The sequence below is a fragment of the Zonotrichia leucophrys genome, chromosome 2 (assembly GCF_028769735.1).
Source record: "Zonotrichia leucophrys gambelii isolate GWCS_2022_RI chromosome 2, RI_Zleu_2.0, whole genome shotgun sequence".
Lineage (NCBI taxonomy): Eukaryota > Metazoa > Chordata > Aves > Passeriformes > Passerellidae > Zonotrichia > Zonotrichia leucophrys.
In genome coordinates this window covers 111,485,528-111,506,577 of record NC_088171.1, presented here as the reverse complement: position 1 = coordinate 111,506,577, position 21,050 = coordinate 111,485,528, and the positions used below count along the sequence as shown (strand labels likewise).

The 21,050-nt window shown below is 41.7% G+C and overlaps 1 protein-coding gene and 4 non-coding genes across 5 annotated transcripts; 3 read left to right on the top strand and 2 right to left on the bottom strand.

The window, feature by feature from the left end:
• The first annotated feature begins 2,776 nt into the window (after positions 1-2,776).
• On the top strand, positions 2,777-2,849 carry TRNAA-AGC (transfer RNA alanine (anticodon AGC)). The gene has a single exon. It is a non-coding gene; the product is annotated as a tRNA-Ala (tRNA).
• Positions 2,850-3,526: 677 nt separating this feature from the next.
• TRNAA-AGC (transfer RNA alanine (anticodon AGC)) lies at positions 3,527-3,599 on the bottom strand. Its single transcript has one exon. It is a non-coding gene; the product is annotated as a tRNA-Ala (tRNA).
• A 2,805-nt stretch (positions 3,600-6,404) lies between these two features.
• TRNAA-AGC (transfer RNA alanine (anticodon AGC)) lies at positions 6,405-6,477 on the top strand. Its single transcript has one exon. It is a non-coding gene; the product is annotated as a tRNA-Ala (tRNA).
• Positions 6,478-6,840: 363 nt separating this feature from the next.
• On the top strand, positions 6,841-6,913 carry TRNAA-AGC (transfer RNA alanine (anticodon AGC)). The gene has a single exon. It is a non-coding gene; the product is annotated as a tRNA-Ala (tRNA).
• Positions 6,914-9,434: 2,521 nt separating this feature from the next.
• On the bottom strand, positions 9,435-20,306 carry MCM4 (minichromosome maintenance complex component 4). The gene is made up of 17 exons (XM_064706077.1): positions 20,211-20,306; positions 19,974-20,074; positions 19,682-19,840; positions 18,811-18,974; positions 18,627-18,725; positions 18,415-18,510; positions 18,231-18,326; positions 17,702-17,840; positions 17,084-17,304; positions 16,455-16,575; positions 14,766-15,025; positions 13,460-13,825; positions 13,157-13,284; positions 11,727-11,934; positions 10,614-10,842; positions 10,362-10,495; positions 9,435-10,003 (listed from the first exon to the last, which is right to left on the bottom strand). Exons 2-17 carry the CDS (start codon positions 20,041-20,043, stop codon positions 9,911-9,913), a joined length of 2,583 nt encoding a protein of 860 aa, XP_064562147.1. The 5' UTR covers positions 20,044-20,074; positions 20,211-20,306; the 3' UTR covers positions 9,435-9,910.
• Between the last annotated feature and the right edge of the window lie 744 nt (positions 20,307-21,050).

The window sequence follows — 21,050 nt, the reverse complement described above, 5'->3', positions numbered from 1 at the left end:
TAACTTGTATGTTTTCTTGGTATTTCAAGTCCCTGATAAAGTTAGAGATTTTACAGGTTGAAATAATGAGGGTGATTTTTATATTGATCCCCAGGGAGATGATTGTGAGCAGCATAAAATGATCTTGCTCAGAGCTGTGCTCTGAGATCACCATCTTATTATTAATGCATAGAGAGCAAGTGTTAACCTAAATGCTAATACGATAAATAGATACAAAAACCATTTTGGTGTCATACTTCTTACAAAAACAGTATACTTAATATTAATTATTTTGGCTTTTGCAAGTTTCTGCTGTGGCTGCTAATCGTAACTGAACGTAGGTAGGATGCCTGGCTAGGCTGATTCTTTGACCAATATTACAGAATTTTGTACTGGTGCCTGACCTCCCAGATGGACTATACTGAGTTTCCTCAAACATGGAAATACTATTAAAAGTAGCAAATCTTTCTAGTGTTTATTATAATTTGAGTTTGTTTGTTTGTTTTTTCTTTTTGGTTGGTTCTTATGTTTTGGAATTTCTTTAGCATGTTTATGTCCTGTGCTTTGGGTATGAATCAATGAATAATGGTAAAATGGAGGCAAAATTTTATGAACAAGCAATAACATCTTCACCAACAAATCAAGTTTTATTCTCATTGTGGCCATTAAAAACAGCAGTAGGGATTCTGGGAGGTTTCTTCTGATTCATGGCATGTCTGCTGTTTTGCTTTTTATGTGACTTACAATGCATTTGGTGGGGTGCTATCTGTTGGAGTTTGAGGTTTTTGTTCATGGGTGTTTTCCCTCAGAGAATGGTGTGAATTTTGCTGTCCAATTCCATATTTTTATACTGCTTTTCAGTAAAATTATCTCTGAGGTCTGAAGCACGTTTACTACAGTGGTTTAAATACAGCTTTTCCTTCCATGCTTTAAATATGGGATAAATACTGGATACAGAACTGGAGATATATACTTGTTTCATTTTAATGCTGTATCTATCAACTTGAAATTTAGGCTATTTAACAGAACGAACTGAATATACTAGACATGTCCTTACTCATTTTGTCACTGCTTGATTTATAGTTCATTCTGAGTTTTGCTTGATTTTAAGTAAATTTTACCCTACCTGCTGTGTTAGCTTTAGGATTGTAAAAGCTTTAAGACTCAGTGTCTAGTCACAAACTGAAAGTTTCAGTTTGTGTGTAGTTGGGGATTCCCTTAATTAAACCAAGTGGATGTGCTGTACCTTTCAAAATCTGGTTTGATTAAACCCTGGTCTTACCCGGGCCTGATACAGGCACAATGTTCTGTTTGCTTGTTTGTTTGTTTTATAGCATAGGTGGTTTTGAAACTTAAATGGTTTTTGTTCAGCAGGAATACTAAGAAAAACATGAAACATCCTAGAACAGAAGGAGCAGCAAGCTTTGCCAGGCACGCTGACCTGTGGGGCTTTCAGTCAGCCAGTTGCTTAAATGTCAGTGCTATCTGCAGCATAATTCCAGCAGTAAAAACTTAACGACCTCCTGCAAAATAATTTCAGATGCTTCTTTCCACATTGATTAAATAGGAGAGGGGAAAGCTTCTTTTGGCAAAGCCAGCTGTTTGAATTAGAATGGAGGGAGTAGGTGGCAACGCACTGGAATTTGTTAATGGATGGAAGAATGGCCATGGGACTTCTGGTATACAGCTTTTTAGGGCTAGACCAAAGACTGAAATTTTGTTATTTTGTTTTCTGAAATCACTAAGTCATTGACAAGGAGAGATTTGAAAGATCTTTATATGTCAGTGTGATTCCTGTGTCTTCAAGCATCCTGGGGAAATCAGGAACTGTTTATGTAGTTACTGAATAAATTTCATTTTAGATACTCCTTTTTTTTCCAGAGAAGCAGATTATTTAATATTGGAAGTGTAATAAAAATTCACAACTCTCTCTTGCTGTTTGTGAAACCACTAAACAGAATTTTCACTGCTGTTTCATTATAGTAAAAATTTGTATTTTTTTACATTTTAGTTGTGTATTTTTGATTTTTTTTTAATGTATTTGTGTGAGTGTGCTTGTCTATCTGGTGATAGCATCGTAACTTAAAAATGTCTGAGAGATGTAGGTAAATAATGTGAACTACTACTTTGTTTCCTGGTGTTCCATTTGATGCTTTCTTCGTTGTTCCATGAGTGCCTTTTTTTTCCTACCTCCTTTTTATAACATTAACCCAGCCTCTATTGCCACAAGAGGAAGAACTGGAAGAACTCTTCCTATTCTGTCATATATATTTTATATTGTAAAATATAGAGGAGAAAGTAATTTAGCCGATTGTCTTCCACCTGGGGATTACAGATAGGAAAAATCTGTTTTAGAAAAAATACAGTATTTAAATATATCCAGATTTCTCTGAAGCACTAATAATTGTTTGGTGTGAACATAAGTCTGCAATTGCCTGGAAACACAAGCCCGGATGTTCTCCAGATGCAGCTCCGCTGAACAAAGCGCCTGCTGTTGCTTCAGGGAGTCCAGATATCATATTAGGCAAAATTCCCACTACGGCTGTCAGAAGCAGTGCGCTTGCAGCAAGACCTAATTGTTTCTGCGTTTCGCTGTGGGGCTGAGCGCTGTTACTGCCTGCCTGTGACTTCCAGAGGGAACGAGGAGGGCTCGGACTGCCCAGCTACCGGGCTGTGGGGCAGGAAGTTCCGTTCGCCTTGGCGGCGGCGGGTCGCGGTTCAACGCGGTGTGCGGCGGCTCCGGCAGCGAGGGGAGCGCAGGGACGAATGGCCGGCAAATCGGGCCGGGAGCCCGCGAGGGGAATTAGCTCAAATGGTAGAGCGCTCGCTTAGCATGCGAGAGGTAGCGGGATCGATGCCCGCATTCTCCAGGCTTTTGCTGCGCCGCTGCTTTGAATTCAGATGCGATTTCCTGGAGCAGTTTCGTAAGGATTAAAATGAATCCATTTGGAGACGCGTTTGCATAATATGAACTATTTAAGTTTTTAACGTTGATCTGAGCTGAGCTTTATTGTTTTTTAAGTACAAATTATCTTCTCATGGCTAGAGAAGGGCACTAAATGACACCGTGGGAGACCGAATGTCGCTTGAAACTCACGTTAGAACAAGCGTGCCCTGCCCATCCCACAGCGGGTGCAAGGTAGCTGGAGAGTCACTGATTCTGTGGTGAGCTGATGATTTAGACATATATAGACAGATATAGACAGCTACAAACTTTTACATCTTCACAGAGACAATTCCAGTGACTTTTCGTATCATTAAAAAGTAATCATAAATGCCCACATTCGGTGCAGTGGTAAGGGACGGAAGCAGCTCTGTGTTTTTCCTATATCAGAGATTTAACAGCGTCAGTTTAGATGGGTTTGTGAAGAAATTGTCCCTCAGAGAGTGCATAGGTGTAATCTGTTCAAATACCATTTATTCTCCCGTTTTATATGCTGCGTGAGGTGGTATTTGCCGCTGAGGATTTTCTACCACAAACCCGGAACGGAACAGTTGATGGAAGAAAATCTTTTTCTCACCGTGGTGCCGCAGCCCATCAAAAACCTGGAGAATGCGGGCATCGATCCCGCTACCTCTCGCATGCTAAGCGAGCGCTCTACCATTTGAGCTAATTCCCCGTGGCGCGAGGGCTGTGACCGGCGGCACTCGGGCTCGGTCACCGCGCTCTGCTGTGCCCAGCCGTTCTGTCGGGCGACGCTGTCGCCTCTGGATTTGCGTGCAAAACCCCATGGCTGAAAAGCCGGGCTACAGCTTGGCGTATGAGGAGCGTTTTCTGCTCTGTTCCTTGGATGAAACAACTCGTTTTCCTGAGCAGCGCATCCTCTAGCGTTTATTCGAGGAGAGAGCACTCATTTTTTTATGTCTCTTACAAATCTAAAAAGCCTTGTAAATTTAGAAAGATTGATTTTAGAAGTCACTTAAGCACAGTGAGATTTTTCATCTCCTTTTTTTCAAGTCTTTCGTTCCTTTTCCAACTTTATTTCCTAATTAAACATACCTAGATGGAAAATACAGTGGTTTAAAAGTTCGCGTTTTGTTTTTGCAGAGGAAAAATTCATTCGTATATTCTTGTGTTATGTTCTAGAAATTATTTCTGTCCACCTTTATTTACTAACTTTGATAAATCTGTCCAAATAGTATTGCATCTCAAATATATGGGTTACTAGGCACATTTTTTAAATAATAAAATTCATAGTAGTGATGCTAACTGACTTTGCAGTAGGAAGCACATGGCTAAACCTCTCTTCACAGGCTATTAAATCAAAGAATGCTTTCTGGATTTCAAGAATGAAAATATAGTTTACAGAGAGAGTGGATACACTGGTATGCATTGTTTAAATGCAGAGGACTAAGTCCTGCTAGTAAACTAAAGTGTGTGCAGTAATTCAACAATACATGTACTGCTGGTTTCCTCTGAAGGATTTAATCCACTGGATGGCAGCAACCAGTCAAAACAAAATAAATTTCAAAATTTAGCATCAGCAAGTTGTAACTTGTCCTAGGTAAGGTAGTACCCTAAATCTGTTACAGTCCAATTACAGGTTGAGATGTGGAACTACAACTACAGTGTTGCTGTAAACATTCTCTTAAAATTCAAATATTCTCCTGCTTAACTTCAGTCTCTGCACAATAAAAAAATTTAAATTTATCCTTAACACTGCTTGCATTGTATTGGAGATGATTTTTTCTATTTGAGCAGACTTGATGGGGGAAAGCAAATATGCAAAAGCAGTTTCAGTCCTTCTCACAGGCATATATGTATCTTAGGCTCACTGATGGCCCCCTGCAGCCTGTGGCCAGGATCTCTCCCATATCGTGTTTCACGAGGTTCAGCTCTGTGAACAGTTTTCTTTATCGAGCCTGTGAGTTTTCTTTATCGAGCCTGTGCAGTCATTATGAAGAAGACAGATTACCTCTCCCTGTTTTTCACCACCATGTCTCACACTGCTGCCACTGAAAAGGGCTAAAGCTTCACCCATCCAGCTCCCAAGAAAACACTTTAGAACATTTTTAAAAACAGAACATTTTAGAATGTATTCTAGAAACAGAAAAAAGTTCATTTAATGCCCAAGTGAGGAAAGATCTCTGTACTATTTTCAATTAATAAAACATATATTTTATGTAACTGACAACATTGTTTTGTGATCATGAATTTGTTGTGAGTGCTGGTTTTCATGTAAGATGGTGTGAAAAACGTCAATCACTTGTTTTTAAAATTTTAGAAGTTTACTAGTAAAAAAATGGTTATAAAAATAGTAATATAATTATAGTAATAATAATTTGGACAGTTTGGATTAGGACAATGTGAGACAATAGAAACAAAGAGTGACGGACGTCCAGGTACCTTTTTCTGGGCAACATAAGCCTGAAAAAGGACACGCGTAAACAGAGCATTAATCCTTTAAAAAAAATAGCCTCTTGCATGTTCATACATCTCATACATGATGCATAAATTCCATTCAAATACTGGCTTCTGTCTGGTCAGTGTCAGCTTCTTCCTCTTAATCCTGACGGCGGCTGAGCGATGCAGGAAGAAGTTCGTTTCTTCTGATAAGAGGGCAATAGATTCTTTTTCTCTGAAAGATTTAAGTGTCCTGTGACTGCTATCTCAGTGCAAGTCTTTTATTTTAAAAAAGTATCCTACATAGCATAGTTTCTATTTTAACATTTTGTTATAACCTAAAACTATATTTAACACACTACTTAATAAAATTAATACAGCATAACTTTCTAACACAATCTATATAATATCCATTTTAATATTTGCGAAAAGCCAATCAAAAAATATGCATTTTTCACAATGGCAAGTAAAATGTCGTAGTTTCTTAACGTGGTTGGGAGAGCTTCCTCACCTATGTCTGAAAAATAGCCCAACCTCCTTAGGTTCCATTAAAAAAAAAAAATTAGGGTGTTTCAGTTTTGAAGGCTTTGTGCCCACTTACTTTCTTTTAACACAGATCGCTTCAACGCATCTTCTTGTCAAATACTAATGGAAACTGATGTAAGTTAACTTTATCATGCTTGAGTTTTGCTTTCTAGATGGTCTCCTGAGGTGTAATCAAGGCAAATGCAGGTTTTGTATTATCCTCAAGCTGCTCCACTGTGTTTTCTGTGATGTGGTTTCTCTGAGTGTACGAGGACAAATCCAGCGTGTGGCAGGTGGCACTGAAAGGCTGCAGGGCAAGGGTTTGTTGTGCACGTTAGGGTGAAATGCTTTATCACTTTACTCCGCCTTACCACGACAGTATTTTTGTCATCTCGGCCAAAACCAGGGGCGGCTCCAGGTCGAGCGGTATTTAAATGTTCAGAACGGCTGCCCTGGGGGGGTTACTCCCCTGGAAAAGCAGAATAAAGGGGGACGGCGCAGGTTGCATTTATGGCTATTGAAGTCTAAAGCGACAGGATGTCAAGGGGCGGCAAGGGGGGAATTAGCTCAAATGGTAGAGCGCTCGCTTAGCATGCGAGAGGTAGCGGGATCGATGCCCGCATTCTCCACTGTCGGTTTTGCTCTTTGTGGGAGCACTGCTTTAATAAAGCCTGACGCGTACAGCGAGACAGCGAAATGCCACCATGCACTTTCTTTCGTGTACGGGAAGAAACAAACGAGATAGTTTTTATTATTACATGCACACAGCTGGAAAACATGTCTGTTCCAGTTTGCCTTGTTTCTTGCTGCTTGATTTGGAAATGCTAAATGAAGTACTACAAATGTATGATTTTGGAATGGAAGTTGAACGTGTTCTTTTTTGTGAGCAGAGGGGCCAGAGCAAGAGAGAAAGCTTCATTCTATGTATGGACTGTGTTTTCAGCAGCGTGCAGCAGATCAGAGTTCTGTGATCTCAGTAGTAGCCTCAAGGGGGGGAATTAGCTCAAATGGTAGAGCGCTCGCTTAGCATGCGAGAGGTAGCGGGATCGATGCCCGCATTCTCCAGCGTTTTGCCAGACAGGAATTCATCCACACTGCCAAACAAAATCTGTAACTATTTCTGTAAAGTGTTCGGTTTGTTTTCATTGGAGTAAAACTGATTTGTTTTCCTTCCTCCTTTTCTTCCTCTGTCCTTATTACCTAAATCAGGCTTATATAACTATACAGGTTAATCATCTGTTGTAACAGTTGACTTCCTGGACAGTGTAAGTTAAATTAAGCAGGAAGAGGATTCTGCAGTACAACATTTTCGATGCCCAATGAAAAACGTGTCGTAGTTTAACCCCAGCCAGTCAACAAGCTCTACACACTCACTCCCCCACCAGCAGGGAGACAATTACAAGTGTAAAAACTGGAGAGCTCAGTGGTTGAAATAAAGGCAGTTTAATAGGGAAGGCAAAAGCCATGCACACAAACAAAGCAGAACAAGGAATTAACTCACTGCCTCCCATGGGCAGGCAGGTGTCCAGCCATCCCCAGGAGAGCAGGGCCCCATCACATAATGGTTACTTGGCAAGGCAAATGATATCACTTCAAATGTCACCCCCTTTTCTCCTCCTTCCCCCCCTGTTATATACTGGGCATGTTGTTCTATGGTCTGGAATATGCCTTTGGTCAGTTGGAGTCACCTCTACTGGCTGTCTCCCCTCTACCTTTCATGCCAGCATGGAAATACAGGAAGCAGAAAAGACCTTGGCTCTGTGCAAGCAGTAACAAACACATCTCTGTATTATCAACCCTGTGTTCAGCACAAATTTAAAATACATCCCCACAACAGCTGCTGTAAAGAAAATTAATTGTACAGCATCCAAAATCAGCACACCATGAATGAATGATGTTTAGAGACCTGAATCAATGATGGTTAGAGACCTGAATCGCTGATTCAGCAGAAATAGTTTCAGAAACAGCAGAAATAGTTTCGGAATGCTCGTTCTTCTCCAGCTGTCTGTTGTGATCCCTCCCCAGATATATAGGATCTTCTTTCTTTAATGATCTTTATGAAGCTGTAGTATGAACTGCATCAGTCAAGTTTACAGCTAAAAGGTGTCACTGCTTTCCTCCCAAGTCTGTGTCCTGGAAAGCACACTACAGCATCCATGCATTTTAGCTATGGCCTGTGTGCAGGCTGTAATTGAGCTTCTCAGACTTCTCTCCTACTTCCATTTTGCAGAGATGCCTTTAAGAGGCTGATCCCTCTCCCATATCTGAAAGCACACTTGTGTTAGTTTCAGAGGTAACCTTGACCATGTGATTCACTGACTTCCCCCCAACATCTTACTGTCTTCTGGTCTTTCTCCAGACACTGTGTGTTTCATTATGGTGCACTTTTCCCCTGACCCTTCCAGTAGCTGCACAGAAAGTGCAGCTTTTTAGATCTCAGTCACCAGTTATGCTAAATTTGTCTTGAATGTTAACTGAGCACCTCACAACGTGCAAAAAGGCCTTATTTCCTCTTCAGTCCGTTCATGGATGAGGAAGAGAATGTGTGTGAAATCAGCAAAATTTATTATTCCATTCCTTGGTGTGTCTCTGCAGTAAAAAACTTAATCTTCCCCTTGAACACTGAAGCCTACCTGAAAATTCATAGCATACCCAAATGTGACTACTTTCAGTATTATCAGTAGATAGAAGATGTCAAGAATGGTCACACTAAATCCCATTGTTCTGAGAAGTCTAGGGCAACCTTATGGCTGCTGTGTAGGCACTTATTTTCAGAAAAGTTTTTCTCAGTTCACAGTGTGTTGCCACTGAGTTCTTCTCCCCATAGCATGCTGTGGTAAACCTGCTTAATAAAAATCTATTTCTGATGGTGATCTTTGACAGGTAGTTTTTTATTTCATCAACTGTAAGCAGTGTGGACAATGTAGACATCTGTCTCAGGAATGTCTAATGATTGGAGAAAGACTCATCATTCTTTTGGGATGAACACAGTATAATCCAAGATCACTTCAAGTAAGTAAACGGATTATTCTTTTTCCCTCTTCATGAAGTGAAGACAAAGTACAGTTTGGAATATTTTTCAGTAACATCCAACTTCAAGTTTCACTGAAACAGTTATGCAAGGATTCTAACCCGCTCATTGCACTTAAATAAAAAGACATAAAGAAATCATGCTGCTTTGTACAGCTGAGGAAGGTTGACATAGCCTCATATTTTTCTATTAAAAAATCACCCATACCATGCCCTTGGGAATATTATTGTAAACAAGCTACAAGACCTTCTTCTTTCAGGACTGATTATATGCCATTACACCAAAGATGGGTAGTCTTAATTAGTCAGATCTAAAACTGAAGTAAAGAAACCACTCATACTTAAAATTGAAGTAAAGAAATGTCATTTCAAGTAGAATCTATCTTTTTTACCTTGAGGATACATCCACAGTACACTCAGTTCAAACAAAAAAATCCCCAAAAGCAGAGCACCTTTCATGCTCTCAGAAAGAACTTCAAAAAAAATTGCAGAATCCTAGATGCAAAATCAGCACAGAATATGCTGACTTGTACTTGAAATGAACACAAGAGTCCTTTTTAAGTCAAATAATTTTATTTCAGCTTACTGCATTACTAACAGTAGAAACTGCAATTACTAAAAAGTCATTTGAGTTTTTACATTCAGACGGAAATACAGGCAATATTGTTACCACGCTCTAAAAAACAGCATAAAAACACAAAGCCCTTGCCATATTAGTAATTACATTTAGCTAAAATGTAAATAGTACTGTTGACATGAGGATTTCCATAAAATCTTGACAGTGATAATGACAGTGATGCCACTTAATCATGACTACCCTCCCTTATCATAGCAAATGATAGCCCAAGCTGTGAAAATCTTGCAGTGGCAATGCAGTAAGGCAAAGAGGAGCCATGGCAGTTGGCTGGCAGGGAAAGGCTATGCCTGTCACAGCAGATGATAGTCCCAAATCTCAAAGATCTTGCAGGCTGACACTATCCTGAGTAAGGCAAAGTACAAGTTGTGACAACAGGCTCTCAAGCACAGGGTAACTCACAGCAGCCTCACTGTCTTTCCAGTCACAGTCAGGAAGTCTTCATCAGCCAAGGCACGAAGTGCTTCTTCAAACATTTCCTTCGTGACAGCCTTAAAAAAAAAGGAGCAGATCAAATAAAGATGGGGAAAATACTTCCAACATAGTAAAAATGCTATACTTTCTATCAATTTTCTATTATTTTTATTTGAAGTTTTCATTCAGTGCGAAAATTGAAGCCTGGCCTGGAACCCTGAAGCTGAGTTTGCTAATTCCAGAAGCCAGAATAAACTAAGGTACAGCAAATTCAATTCATTTGTGTGCAAAAGAACTGGTTTTGTAGTCATACTAACAAATTGTTAGTATTATTTCCATTTCCTTCCATAATGTGATTTGAGGACAAGAGTGTTCATTTGGAAAAAAATTATTTTCAACATGAATGGAAATGTAAAAACAAAGCAGGAAACTTACTATATCAGACTGTGCTCGGAGATCATCCAAAAGCTGCTGGTACTTCAAAGATGGTGCTTTACCCTTGGATTGGATGAGCTTCCGTAAGGCTTGAGCCAATTCCTCTTTCCGCTTACGAGCTGTTGCGCTCATTCCTGGGAAAAGCAAACAAAACACCTTTTAGCAATCAGCTAAGGAGGAGAGGTTAAGTTACATTTCAAAAACCACAAAATCCCAGCAGCGGCCCTGCTTTAACGCTACGGAAGCGCAAACCTGTGGTGAGAATGGATATGTCCACAATGCCGGTCTTTGGGTCGGTAGCAGATTGTTTCAGCGCTTCCCGGTGGAGGCGCTTCGCTTCCTCCACGTCGACCGTTTCCACCTTGTCGGAGAAGCGCACCTTGGCGTGCGCCTCGGCCAGCCGGATCAGCGACTCCAGCTGCCGCGGGTACGCCGACACCATTCCCCTGCCGCTGCCGATCTTCCTCATGTCCACGTACGCCTGGGAGGGACACGGGTTACATCGTCCGCTGCCTCTTAATCCCTCTTTGCTCCCCTGCATCCCCCACCTCCTATTTCAGAATGTGAGCAATTCTGGCAAGCCTTTCCAAATACTGTATTTCTGCTCACACACCTCCACAGTTCATCTGCAGTGATGAATAACCACATCAAATACATTTTTTTTCCATTATAAAGCAATTAAACCATGGTAATTAATGACGTTTTGAATTACTTTAGAATTCTGGATTAGTGTTATTAGTGGAAGGGGCTACCAGCAGGCCTTTTAGCTAAAGGAGCGAGAAGTTGAGAAGCAAGAAGCTGATAAGGAGCTCTCTCCAAGGCTGTAACCAAGGAGACCAAGAGAAGTGAGGAAGTGAAGAAAGATAAGAAGAGAACTTTGCAGCTGGATGAAGTATGTTTAGAAAGTTAGTTGAAGTCACTGTAACTTTTCACCAATAGTGTTATGTTGATTTATTGTGGCCAATAGTTAGGGTAGAAGAAGCATAAACAATTGGAAAGTGTATAAAAGGTCAGCCATGTTCAAAAATAAAGAGTTGCCATCTGAGACTGCTTGTGGTCTCTGCTTTGTGTCATGACCGCCTCGACAGCAATATCGTTATATAGCAGTACTCGTGTCTATGATGACACATTTTGCTTTGGTAGATTTTAATGTGTTTTATGTGATGGAACCAAACCAACATATCTGAAAGCTAAACATTAGAATGCAGAATGACTCATCTGATTCCTCTTTCCAGTCAAGACTTTTTCTTTTCAAGGACCTTACAGAACATTCTCATGCAGATAGGGAGTGTATGTACGAGGGAATCTCACCACTTGTGACAAGTCAGTAAAGACTCTGATCATTCTAAGCAGCAATTCCTTTACCTCAATAAGGGCTTGGCCTGCTTCTTCACCTAATCTGGGGTTTACATAGCTGCGAGCATATGCAATGTAATCCCTCAATACTGCCATATCCATGTATTCCTCCTCCATCTTTTCTTCAGTTTGGTAGTACAGTGAAACCAAATGGCGAGCAAGGCGTCTGTCATAAGCTTCATCACGGGGATCCAACATCAAAAAGATCAAGTCAAATCTGAATGGGATAACATCCAGTATTAGTGTGTATACTTCCTTGTCATTTAAGTACTTGGGTTACAAAGATTTGACATACTAAGTACAGGTAAGAGTTACCAGACTTAATTCCTACTCTCAGTAGAAATTGCTTTCTCACAGCAGAAAAAAAAACTTTTCTAGAATTCTCACGGTACAGAACAACACAATGAATTTACTTACACCCTATAGACTTGAAATTTTGAAAGCAGAGTACATTCTGCAAAATTCAGAGTCCGTGTTCAAGGCTGACATATTTTGTTTCCTTAAAAAATCCACACCCCCCAAAAAGAAAATTGCAACTGCCACAAACAAAAAATCCCACACACATAACAAATGCATGGAACTTGCTGCTAAAGATACTGCCCTGAAATACAACTGCAAAAAAATGCAACTAAATAAAATTACAATTCAAAAAGCACTTACAGTTTAATCCTGAAGAAAATGGTTTATAATTTTATGAACAATATATTCAGTTAGTCTCAACTATAAGCAGACACGGATAACGCATTTTTAGCCAGCCAATAATTTATTTTTCTAGGGTTAAATCCAATAAATTGTGGAATTGAGATGCTGCTCAAGCCTAGCAGTTCTTAATTGAAATTTAAGCCATAAGTGTTCTCAGGATATCCACTATAGCATGAGTGTACTTCAAATTTCCAGTTACTGTGGAAATTCTTAAAAAGATGCAACTCCAGCATGTAGTTTAATTTTCTGTCAGCAAGCACTAAATGTGGCTCTAACAACTATTGCCCAAATGACTGACCAGCACTGCTACCTCCTCAGATGAATTTTACAAAACAGCAAGAAGCAGGCACAGATCTTAGGACTCTACCACCTCTGCTGCCAAGTTCCTGATCATCAGAGTTTCACTTCAAAATCTTTATGGCACTGAATTTTTGTTAAAGTTATCAATACCCTAAGTTTCAGAACAGCTCTTTTCTAGGAGATGATTATGAAACAACATAGAATTAAATAAGAGATCCTACAGATCTTATCACACCTGCTCTTCGAGGTCAACGTGTAAATACTAAAAGGCACTCCTGTGCTCACATAGATATTGTAAGGATGGCATATAAAGTATGTGCTGTAAAAGTTTTCCATTAGGTTGTGAACACAGTAGTCCTGTTACATTCTACGTAATGATTTTCAGAAGAGGAAGTGTAACATCCCCTAAAAATGATACATGCAGTGCAGTTCAGTACCTTGACAGCAGTGTATGAGGAAGCTGAATGTTCTCAATAGTAGTCTTTTTCGGGTTCCACTGTGATTCTATAGGATTAGCTGCTGCTAGGATAGATGTACGAGCATTCAATTGGCAAATAATTCCAGCCTGTCAAAAGGAAAAACATTTCTGAAACCAGCTGCAGCTGTGCCACCAAAACCTCCCTCCAATTCCATGAGATCACCAAGGTTATTAGGTGGATTCTGTAGTCAAAAACTGCATTGTGAAAGCCTCTGAGTAAAGCAAGAGCAAAATCTCTAGGAATAACTTCAGTTTCATTTACCTTCGCAATGGAGAGTGTCTGTTGTTCCATTACTTCGTGTAGAACTGACCTTGTGCTTTCATTCATTTTATCAAACTCATCAATGCAGCAAATGCCATTGTCACTGAGCACTAGAGCTCCTGTCTGAAGAACCAGCTGCCGTGTTTCTGGATCCTTCATCACGTATGCAGTAAGACCAACTGCACTTGAGCCTTTGCCAGAAGTATACTGGCCTCGAGGAACCAGGTTGTACACATACTGGAGCAGCTGGGATTTGCTAGTACCAGGATCACCACAGAGAAGAATGTTGATCTCTGCACGAAAATTCCCTCTTCCTGTGTGAGTAAAATCCTTTCTTGATCCGCCAAAAAGCTGAAGCAGAATACCCTATAAAAATGAAATTATCAATTGTATAGATGTAACAGAGCAAATACAACTGTTCAGCTAAAACATACAAAAAACAAACACTGCTAAAATTAACACAACTCAATGCGTCTGCGTAGTTCCAAGCATTAAAGACAGAAATTTTGTATGTTCTTGTAATCAAATTTTGGTTGGAACCTGAAGAATCCCTTCTACAAAGGGCCTTTAGTTTTCCTCAACTCCACCCCCTGGACTTGATGTGCCTTTATTATGTTGAGGAGGTAACAACAAAAGGAACTGTGTTCCCATTTCACAAATAAATCATTGTATGGTTTTGAATACTTTCAGGAACTTGTGAACAATAACAATGTATAACTCTATTAAAAAAACCTCAAAGGAATATACTGGGAAGAGGAGTGTTTGATGTCTAGCAATAACTTGAGATTTCCTACTGATTGCAGTTTTCACAATGTTCTAATACCTCACCTGACACCTTTTGGAAGAGTCCCTTGGATAACAGTCCCTGGATACATCCAAGTAAATGTTTTGATATTCCACAATTCAGAGTCAACCATATGTCATTTTGAAGCCACTCTTCCCTTGTGGATGCCTCTTCTCAGCAAGCACAGTTACTATGTTACAGGTACTTACTTTCTTTTGATAATCAGTAATTTGAATTTCCAATAAATGTCCAAGATACATCCTGCAATTAAGTTTTCCAAGTTCTGCTGCCTTCCTTCCTTTTCAATTAGCTTCCCTCTAATTAACATTCCTTAATAGCTTGAAAAGAATTATGATACACTTACAACCAACTCCACCCTGACAAGACCATGACATTTTAAGACTGCTCAAGATAACAATTTCTTGAATTTTTAAGTTTCAAGATACATTAACAGAAAACAGTAACTACAAATATATACACATAAAAGTACACGTCATGCAAGAGAAATAAAGAACTTTTTACCTTTTTGATATCTTCATGCTCATAGATACTTGGAGCCAGAGCTAAAGCAAGCCTCTCATAGATGTCTGCTTTTTTAGAAAGCTCTTTGAGCAATTCCACACGTTCCTCTGTAAACCTCTTTTGCTCAGTTTCCTCATCAACACCGTGCAGGCGTTTGGAGTCTGTCTTGCGGTAGTGTATGACATCAATGTGGGTCCTGTACACGGATTTCACGCTGCTGACACGGGGATTGACTCGGATGGGGACTGCCCTGTAAATGCCTAAATACAAATTTCCATCACAGCATTAGATATGGAGAAACACACTCATTCCAAACCTTAAAAATTTTACAAGTTCCCAGGAAAGATAGAGCTTTTCTAAACAGCCTAAGTACTGTGTCATCTAATTTCTCACTGTAAGTCATGTAGAAGCCATATTTAAGTCACCCAGACCCATTTTTGCAGATGGACATACGTATTTTACATTTGCGCCAAAAGTCTTCTCAACAATGAAAGTATTTTTGAAAAAACTAAGGTTTGATGCCTTTGAAATTCCCACTCCAGTCAGCCTTTCCGCCTCTTTTTAAGTGCCAACTTTAGTGACAGCTTTCTATTGAATTTCAAATGGCTTGGTTTTTTTTACAGCAGTTGTTTTTAAGCTAAGTGCTTTATAATACGTTGCTGCAGTATCACAAGACTTACTCTACATTATCACTCTCCTGACTGCAGACACTATTTAAGATACTGTATTTAAGAGTCTCTTCTTCAGCTACAGCTTCAGAATAAAGGAATCAAGGTCAGACAGTCTGGGGATGTCTAGCCCAATAATGGGGTCAAACTGGAGTCAGCTGGAGTCCACTGATTGTGAAAGGCTGTGTCCCATCAGGTTTTGAGTGTCTCTAAGGACAAAGACTCCACACAGCCTTGCCAGTCAACCTGTGATGAGGCTCGACCACACAAACAGTAAAAAAGTTCTTATTTTTAACCAGAATTGCCTGTATTTCAACTTGTGCCCTCTGTGTGCCACTGGGCATCAGTAAGAAGAATCTGGCTTTGTCTTCTTGACACTACCACCCCTTCACCCACACCTAACCAGGTGTTTCTAAACATGCTGCTAAGATTCCCCCAAGCCTTCTATTCTCCAGGCTAAGCAGTCACAGCTTTTTCACCCTTTCTGTGCATGACCAAGGCTTCTGTTATCGTAATAGCCCTTTGCTGAATTCACTCCTGTATGTTCATGTTTCCCTTGCCCTGGGAGACCCCACAACTGGACCCAGTACTCCCTCAACCTGCTGGGAACACTCCTAATACAGCCCAGGAGAATGCTGGCACCACAGCCATGGCTGATCAAGCACTGCTTCCTTCCAGTTTTGTTTTTGTCTGCAAGTTTGCTGAGGGTGTAGAACACTGTCCCAGGATTATTGGTTCTATCACCTTTCCCAGGGCTCAAGATGAAGCTGACTGGCCTGCAGTTCCCCAGGTCTCCTCCTCACTGTAGGGAGTGCCATTGGCTTTTTTTCCTAGAAATTTAGCCAGTCATTGTGACTTTTCAAAGATAACTAAGTGGCTTTACAAAGGAAGAGTCCAACTCCCTCAGCACCTGGAAGTGCATCCCATCAGGTCCCTTTACACACAGTTAAGACCAATGAAAAAGCAAAATAGAAATACTAGAATGAAAAAAAAAAATTAAAAATCGAAAACCAGATTTTACCTGTGACATTAACTCTGTCACCTGGCTGAACTTTATCAACAAGGTCATTGTGAGCAAAGAGTGCCACTGTATGTGGCGTCTGTCCAGCTGGCATATCTTCAGGAGACTCCTGCAGTTTGATCTAGCAAAAACACCATTTACATTGCAGTTGCAAAAAACGCAGAGGTTTTCCACAGAGCATACAACAGAATTTGGTATTAACAGAGTCTTCAGCATTATTTTCAATCAGGAACATTGCTGAAGAACAAAATAACCCCACCAAAACAGCAAAACTGATTACAAGAAATCTCATTATGAAAATGAGAATTCTAGTATTGCTACTGCCATGGATAAAATGCTGCTACAAACAAGGTCTAGTCTAGACAGAAGGGGACATACTGTATATAAAGGGGCTGCCATACAGAAGCATTAAGAGATGTACATCCTTAATTCCATTCTCCTAATGCATTCCTTCTCCAAAGTAGACTGTTTCACTAAGTTGTTTCACCCACTTCCATGTTCCAAAACACTATTTCTTTTCAAAGCATTCAATCTCAAGATACGTAACTCACGCTGTTGATGATTTTAGGAGGGTGGGGGAGCAAAAACTAGCAATTCTTTCATTTTAGCCACTACCTAAGCCAACGTACCATCTGTTTGTCAGAGAACATGGATCTGTTGTGGATCAGCGCCATGCTGTGCGTTGTGTTACAGTTCTTGCACACCGATGGCTCAGCAATCCTGCCACGGTCAATTTCCACTCTGGTGGTGAAAGCGCAAACCTGGCATCTAAAGAATGCTTCCTGCATCTCAGGAATTAACTGGGAGCTTCTGATGACCATGCCACTGATGGTGATGAGTTGATCAATATCTACAACAATACAGGGATTCATGTCATGACCTCATACTCTTAAAATTTAAATAACCTTCAAAATTTCACCTTACAATAGTTTTTAGGCAGAAGGTAGACAGACAGGTTACTACTATTTTGTTTAAGCAAAAAGAATCATAAATGCACAATACAAAAGAAAGAATCCTTTGCACTTCCAGAACTAAGAACACAAGTAGTTGATGATAGGAGATACTTCCTTTATGGATAAGATTATTCTCCATTTGGGCTTTAAAGCACGTTCTTCTGAAACAGACATGAATGGAAGATACTGGTCTGGATGGATCACAAGTACAGTTTTATACAGTCCTATGTTAGTATTCACTAAGTTTATGGAAAGCTTAAGATTCTTTTCTAACACGGTAAGCAAAAAATTTACCTTCAGGGTTTAGATTTCTCATATTCCTGGTCTTCAGTGCATTATATGGCCTTACTTGAATTTGATGCTCTAGTATTGAATCAGGGTAACGATCAAAAAAGATCTCATTGGCAGCCATGTCAAATGTTGGGATAACTTCCTGTATTAGAAACAGCTTACAAGTTAAATCACAGAATGAAGTAATTATGCATAAAGCATTCGATGTGCTGATCAGCCAGTAATGACTAAAAGTTACACCAGCTAAACATTTTCCTACATAACACAAAACCTGCTGTTTAGATCATATTTATTTATTCATTCACTTGAGTGTTGCAAGGGGTAAAAGCACACAACTCTGGACATTGCGGCTAACTTTGCATGCATGAGGTACTGACTGTTTCTATGATCATCTGCTATGAAACAAGATATCTTATATTCATGAAAAAAAGTACCAAACACACACAGCATGCCCTGCTTTTAAACCAGAATTTTAAAACCCAGAAATATGAAAGAACCACCTGAAAGCCAGAAAACAAGTGCAGTACTTCACCTGAGGATAGCAGATCAGTTGCCTGTAGAGATTTTCATCAAATGATCTTAGATGGTCACAGTTTACATTCAGGAATGGTTCCCCAACCACATTAATCTGCAAGGGAGTTAGGAAATCTTTAGCTCAATGGCACGCAAGACTGAAAAAAGAAAATCTGAATTACAAATTACTGCATTAGAAGTACCTCTTGAAGTCGTTGCATATAGCGTGGCTCATTAAGATCCAGGCCAATGTCTTCATCCTCTTTATCCAGTGGATCGATAAAGCGCTGGAGAAACCTCTGAGTGAAAAGAAAGACAGGAAAAATGAGCAAAATTTAGCAGCATCAGATTCAACTAATACTTGTCTAAATCAAACTAGCTTTTCATTTAAAAAAGAGGAAGAAACAAAACCCACCTGGAATTTTTCTTTGCACGAGGCCACATTAACATCTGTTCCCCAAATAACAAGCTTTTGTCCAAGAGATTGCTCGGTTGCTACCGTATCCTCAGCCAGCTGCATGGAAACAAATTAAGCATATACAAATATTTATATGTTCAGAAAGAAGTTGTGAGATGCAAGAGGTGAGACATCCACCTACCCCATCCGAGTGTAGATCCACTTGTCTGGCTTTCCGGACAGAGCCGAGATCCGGCCTCTGCCTGACTGGAGTTCCTCGGGCACCGCTGCGTGGGGTACCCTCCACCCTGGAGCTGGGGGTGCCGTACGTCAGAGGTGAACTGATGTCAAAGTCAAGAGGAATGGCTACAAAAGGAAGGGGTTTGTAATGATTATTGAGACATTTTACATCTAGAGCAGGCTAAAATTCAGCCTCTGCATTTGTCTCATTGGTCCTTCGACTCTGTTATAAAATGAGTAGCATCAGTCAAGCCCAGCGTTTTGTCAAAACACACAACAAAGGTGTTGCCAGTCTCACTAGAACTTTTCTTTGTATTAACAGCTCTTCTCAAAGATACCAAGTTCAAAGAAAACTTTACATCAGTACTGATTTTAAAACTACACTGGGATTCAAGCATAAAAACATACAGAACTGTAGATGAAACACTTTCTTTAGTATTTTGGGGGTGGTAGAGCTAGTGACACAATTAACAGTTACTGGAATTATAAACAAACCTATATATAAAAGCAAGAAAGGGCTTTCTGTGGCAAACGCGTAGTTCCTTCTGTGTTAGCAGTTTTATTATTCTTTCTACAAATAAAATTTTAAAACTAATGTATATTCCCTGATACGTATTTCCATGCTAACTGGAAGCTACGATAGAGATCTGCACCCCAGACACTGACTGCACTCCTGCAGAGTCCACTACACTAAATTCAAAGGAGAAACATGAGATAACGCTCATGTTTTCGCCAAGCGTTTTCCAGCCGGATCTGGCCCAGCGCTGTGTAGGCGGTCCCCGGGCTCCATCCCGGGCCCCGCACAGGCACGGAGCCGGCCCAGCCCCGCGTACCGGAGTGCCGGAACTGCGGCGGGCTGGAGAACAGCGCATCGGCGGCGCCGGGGCTCTGCGCGTCGGCGGGCGGGGACGTGGGCATAGGCTGCAGGTCCCCGGTGGAGGTGGAGTCGTCTGTGCGACGCTTCTGGGAAGGAGGAGAGCGAGCATCTTGTGCTGCAAGAGACACAGGAGATCCGGAGTTAGAACAGCCAGGCCGCCGCAGCGGGCGAACCGAGGCGGGGGATGGGAGAGCGCTCCCGGGGAAGGGGAGCCCACCCCGCCGGCCCCTTCCCAACGCAGCACTTACGAGTCGGGGGGTTGCTGCCCCGGCCGCGCTTGCTCCGTCGGCGGCTGGGAGTGGAGGCTGGCGACGACATGGCGCTGCTGCTGCTCCAGCTGCGGTCCTACCTGGGGGCAGGGGGTCGGAGAGAGGAATGAGCGCGGCGGGCGCTGCGCCACCGGCCGAGCCGCGATCGGCGGGTTCAGGTTTCCGTCCCCGTCCTGCCCTCGGCAGCCGCGACCCCCGCCCGCCGCCCCCACCCACCTGCACAGCCCCACAGACAGCGCCGCACTCCGCGCCAAAGCCAGCGCCGAGCGCGCGCTCTCCCGGGCTTTCTGGCCAATGGCGAGGCGCGATCGCAACGGGAGCGCCCAACGAAGGCAGAAAGGGGGGATGCGGAACCGAGAGGGAAAGGAGGAAGGAGATGAAACCTCTGGATCCCCGAAGTGAGGGTCTCGACCCGCTCGACCTGCAAGAGTAGAGAAAGAATTATAATACAGGTTACTACTTGTGATACAGACAGGGGCTGTCCTCAGTAATGGCACATCGCCTCCCCCCCGCAACCTAGCGTGGAGCTGCCCGCGCCTTACCGAATTTCGCGGCAAAACCATGGCTGTGGGCGGGCGTGGGGAGGTTGGAGCAGCCCATTCTCAGAGGAGGGGGGAACACTGCTCTATCCAGCATTACTGTCCAGTTCTGGGCTCCTTGGTACAACAGGGACCTGGAGCTCCTGGAGCGGGTCCAGCGAAGGGCAATAAAGATGCTTAAGGGACTGGAGCTTCTCTCTGATGAGGAAAGGCTGAGGGAGCCGGGCCTGTACAGTCTCGAGAAGAGACGGCTTAAGAGGGGACCTCGTCAATGTCTATCATATCTATAGCAATGGCGCCAAGAGGATGGGGCCAGGCTCTTATCGGGGGTGCCAGGCAATAGGACAAGAGGCAATGGGCAGAAACTGATGCACAGGAAGTTCCACCTAAATATGACGAACAACTTCTTTACTGTCCAGTGACCGACCACTGGAACAGTTTGCCCAGAGCGGGTGTGGAATCTCTTACTGGAGATACTGGAGCACAGTTTGGATGCAACCCTGTGCCGTGTGCCCGC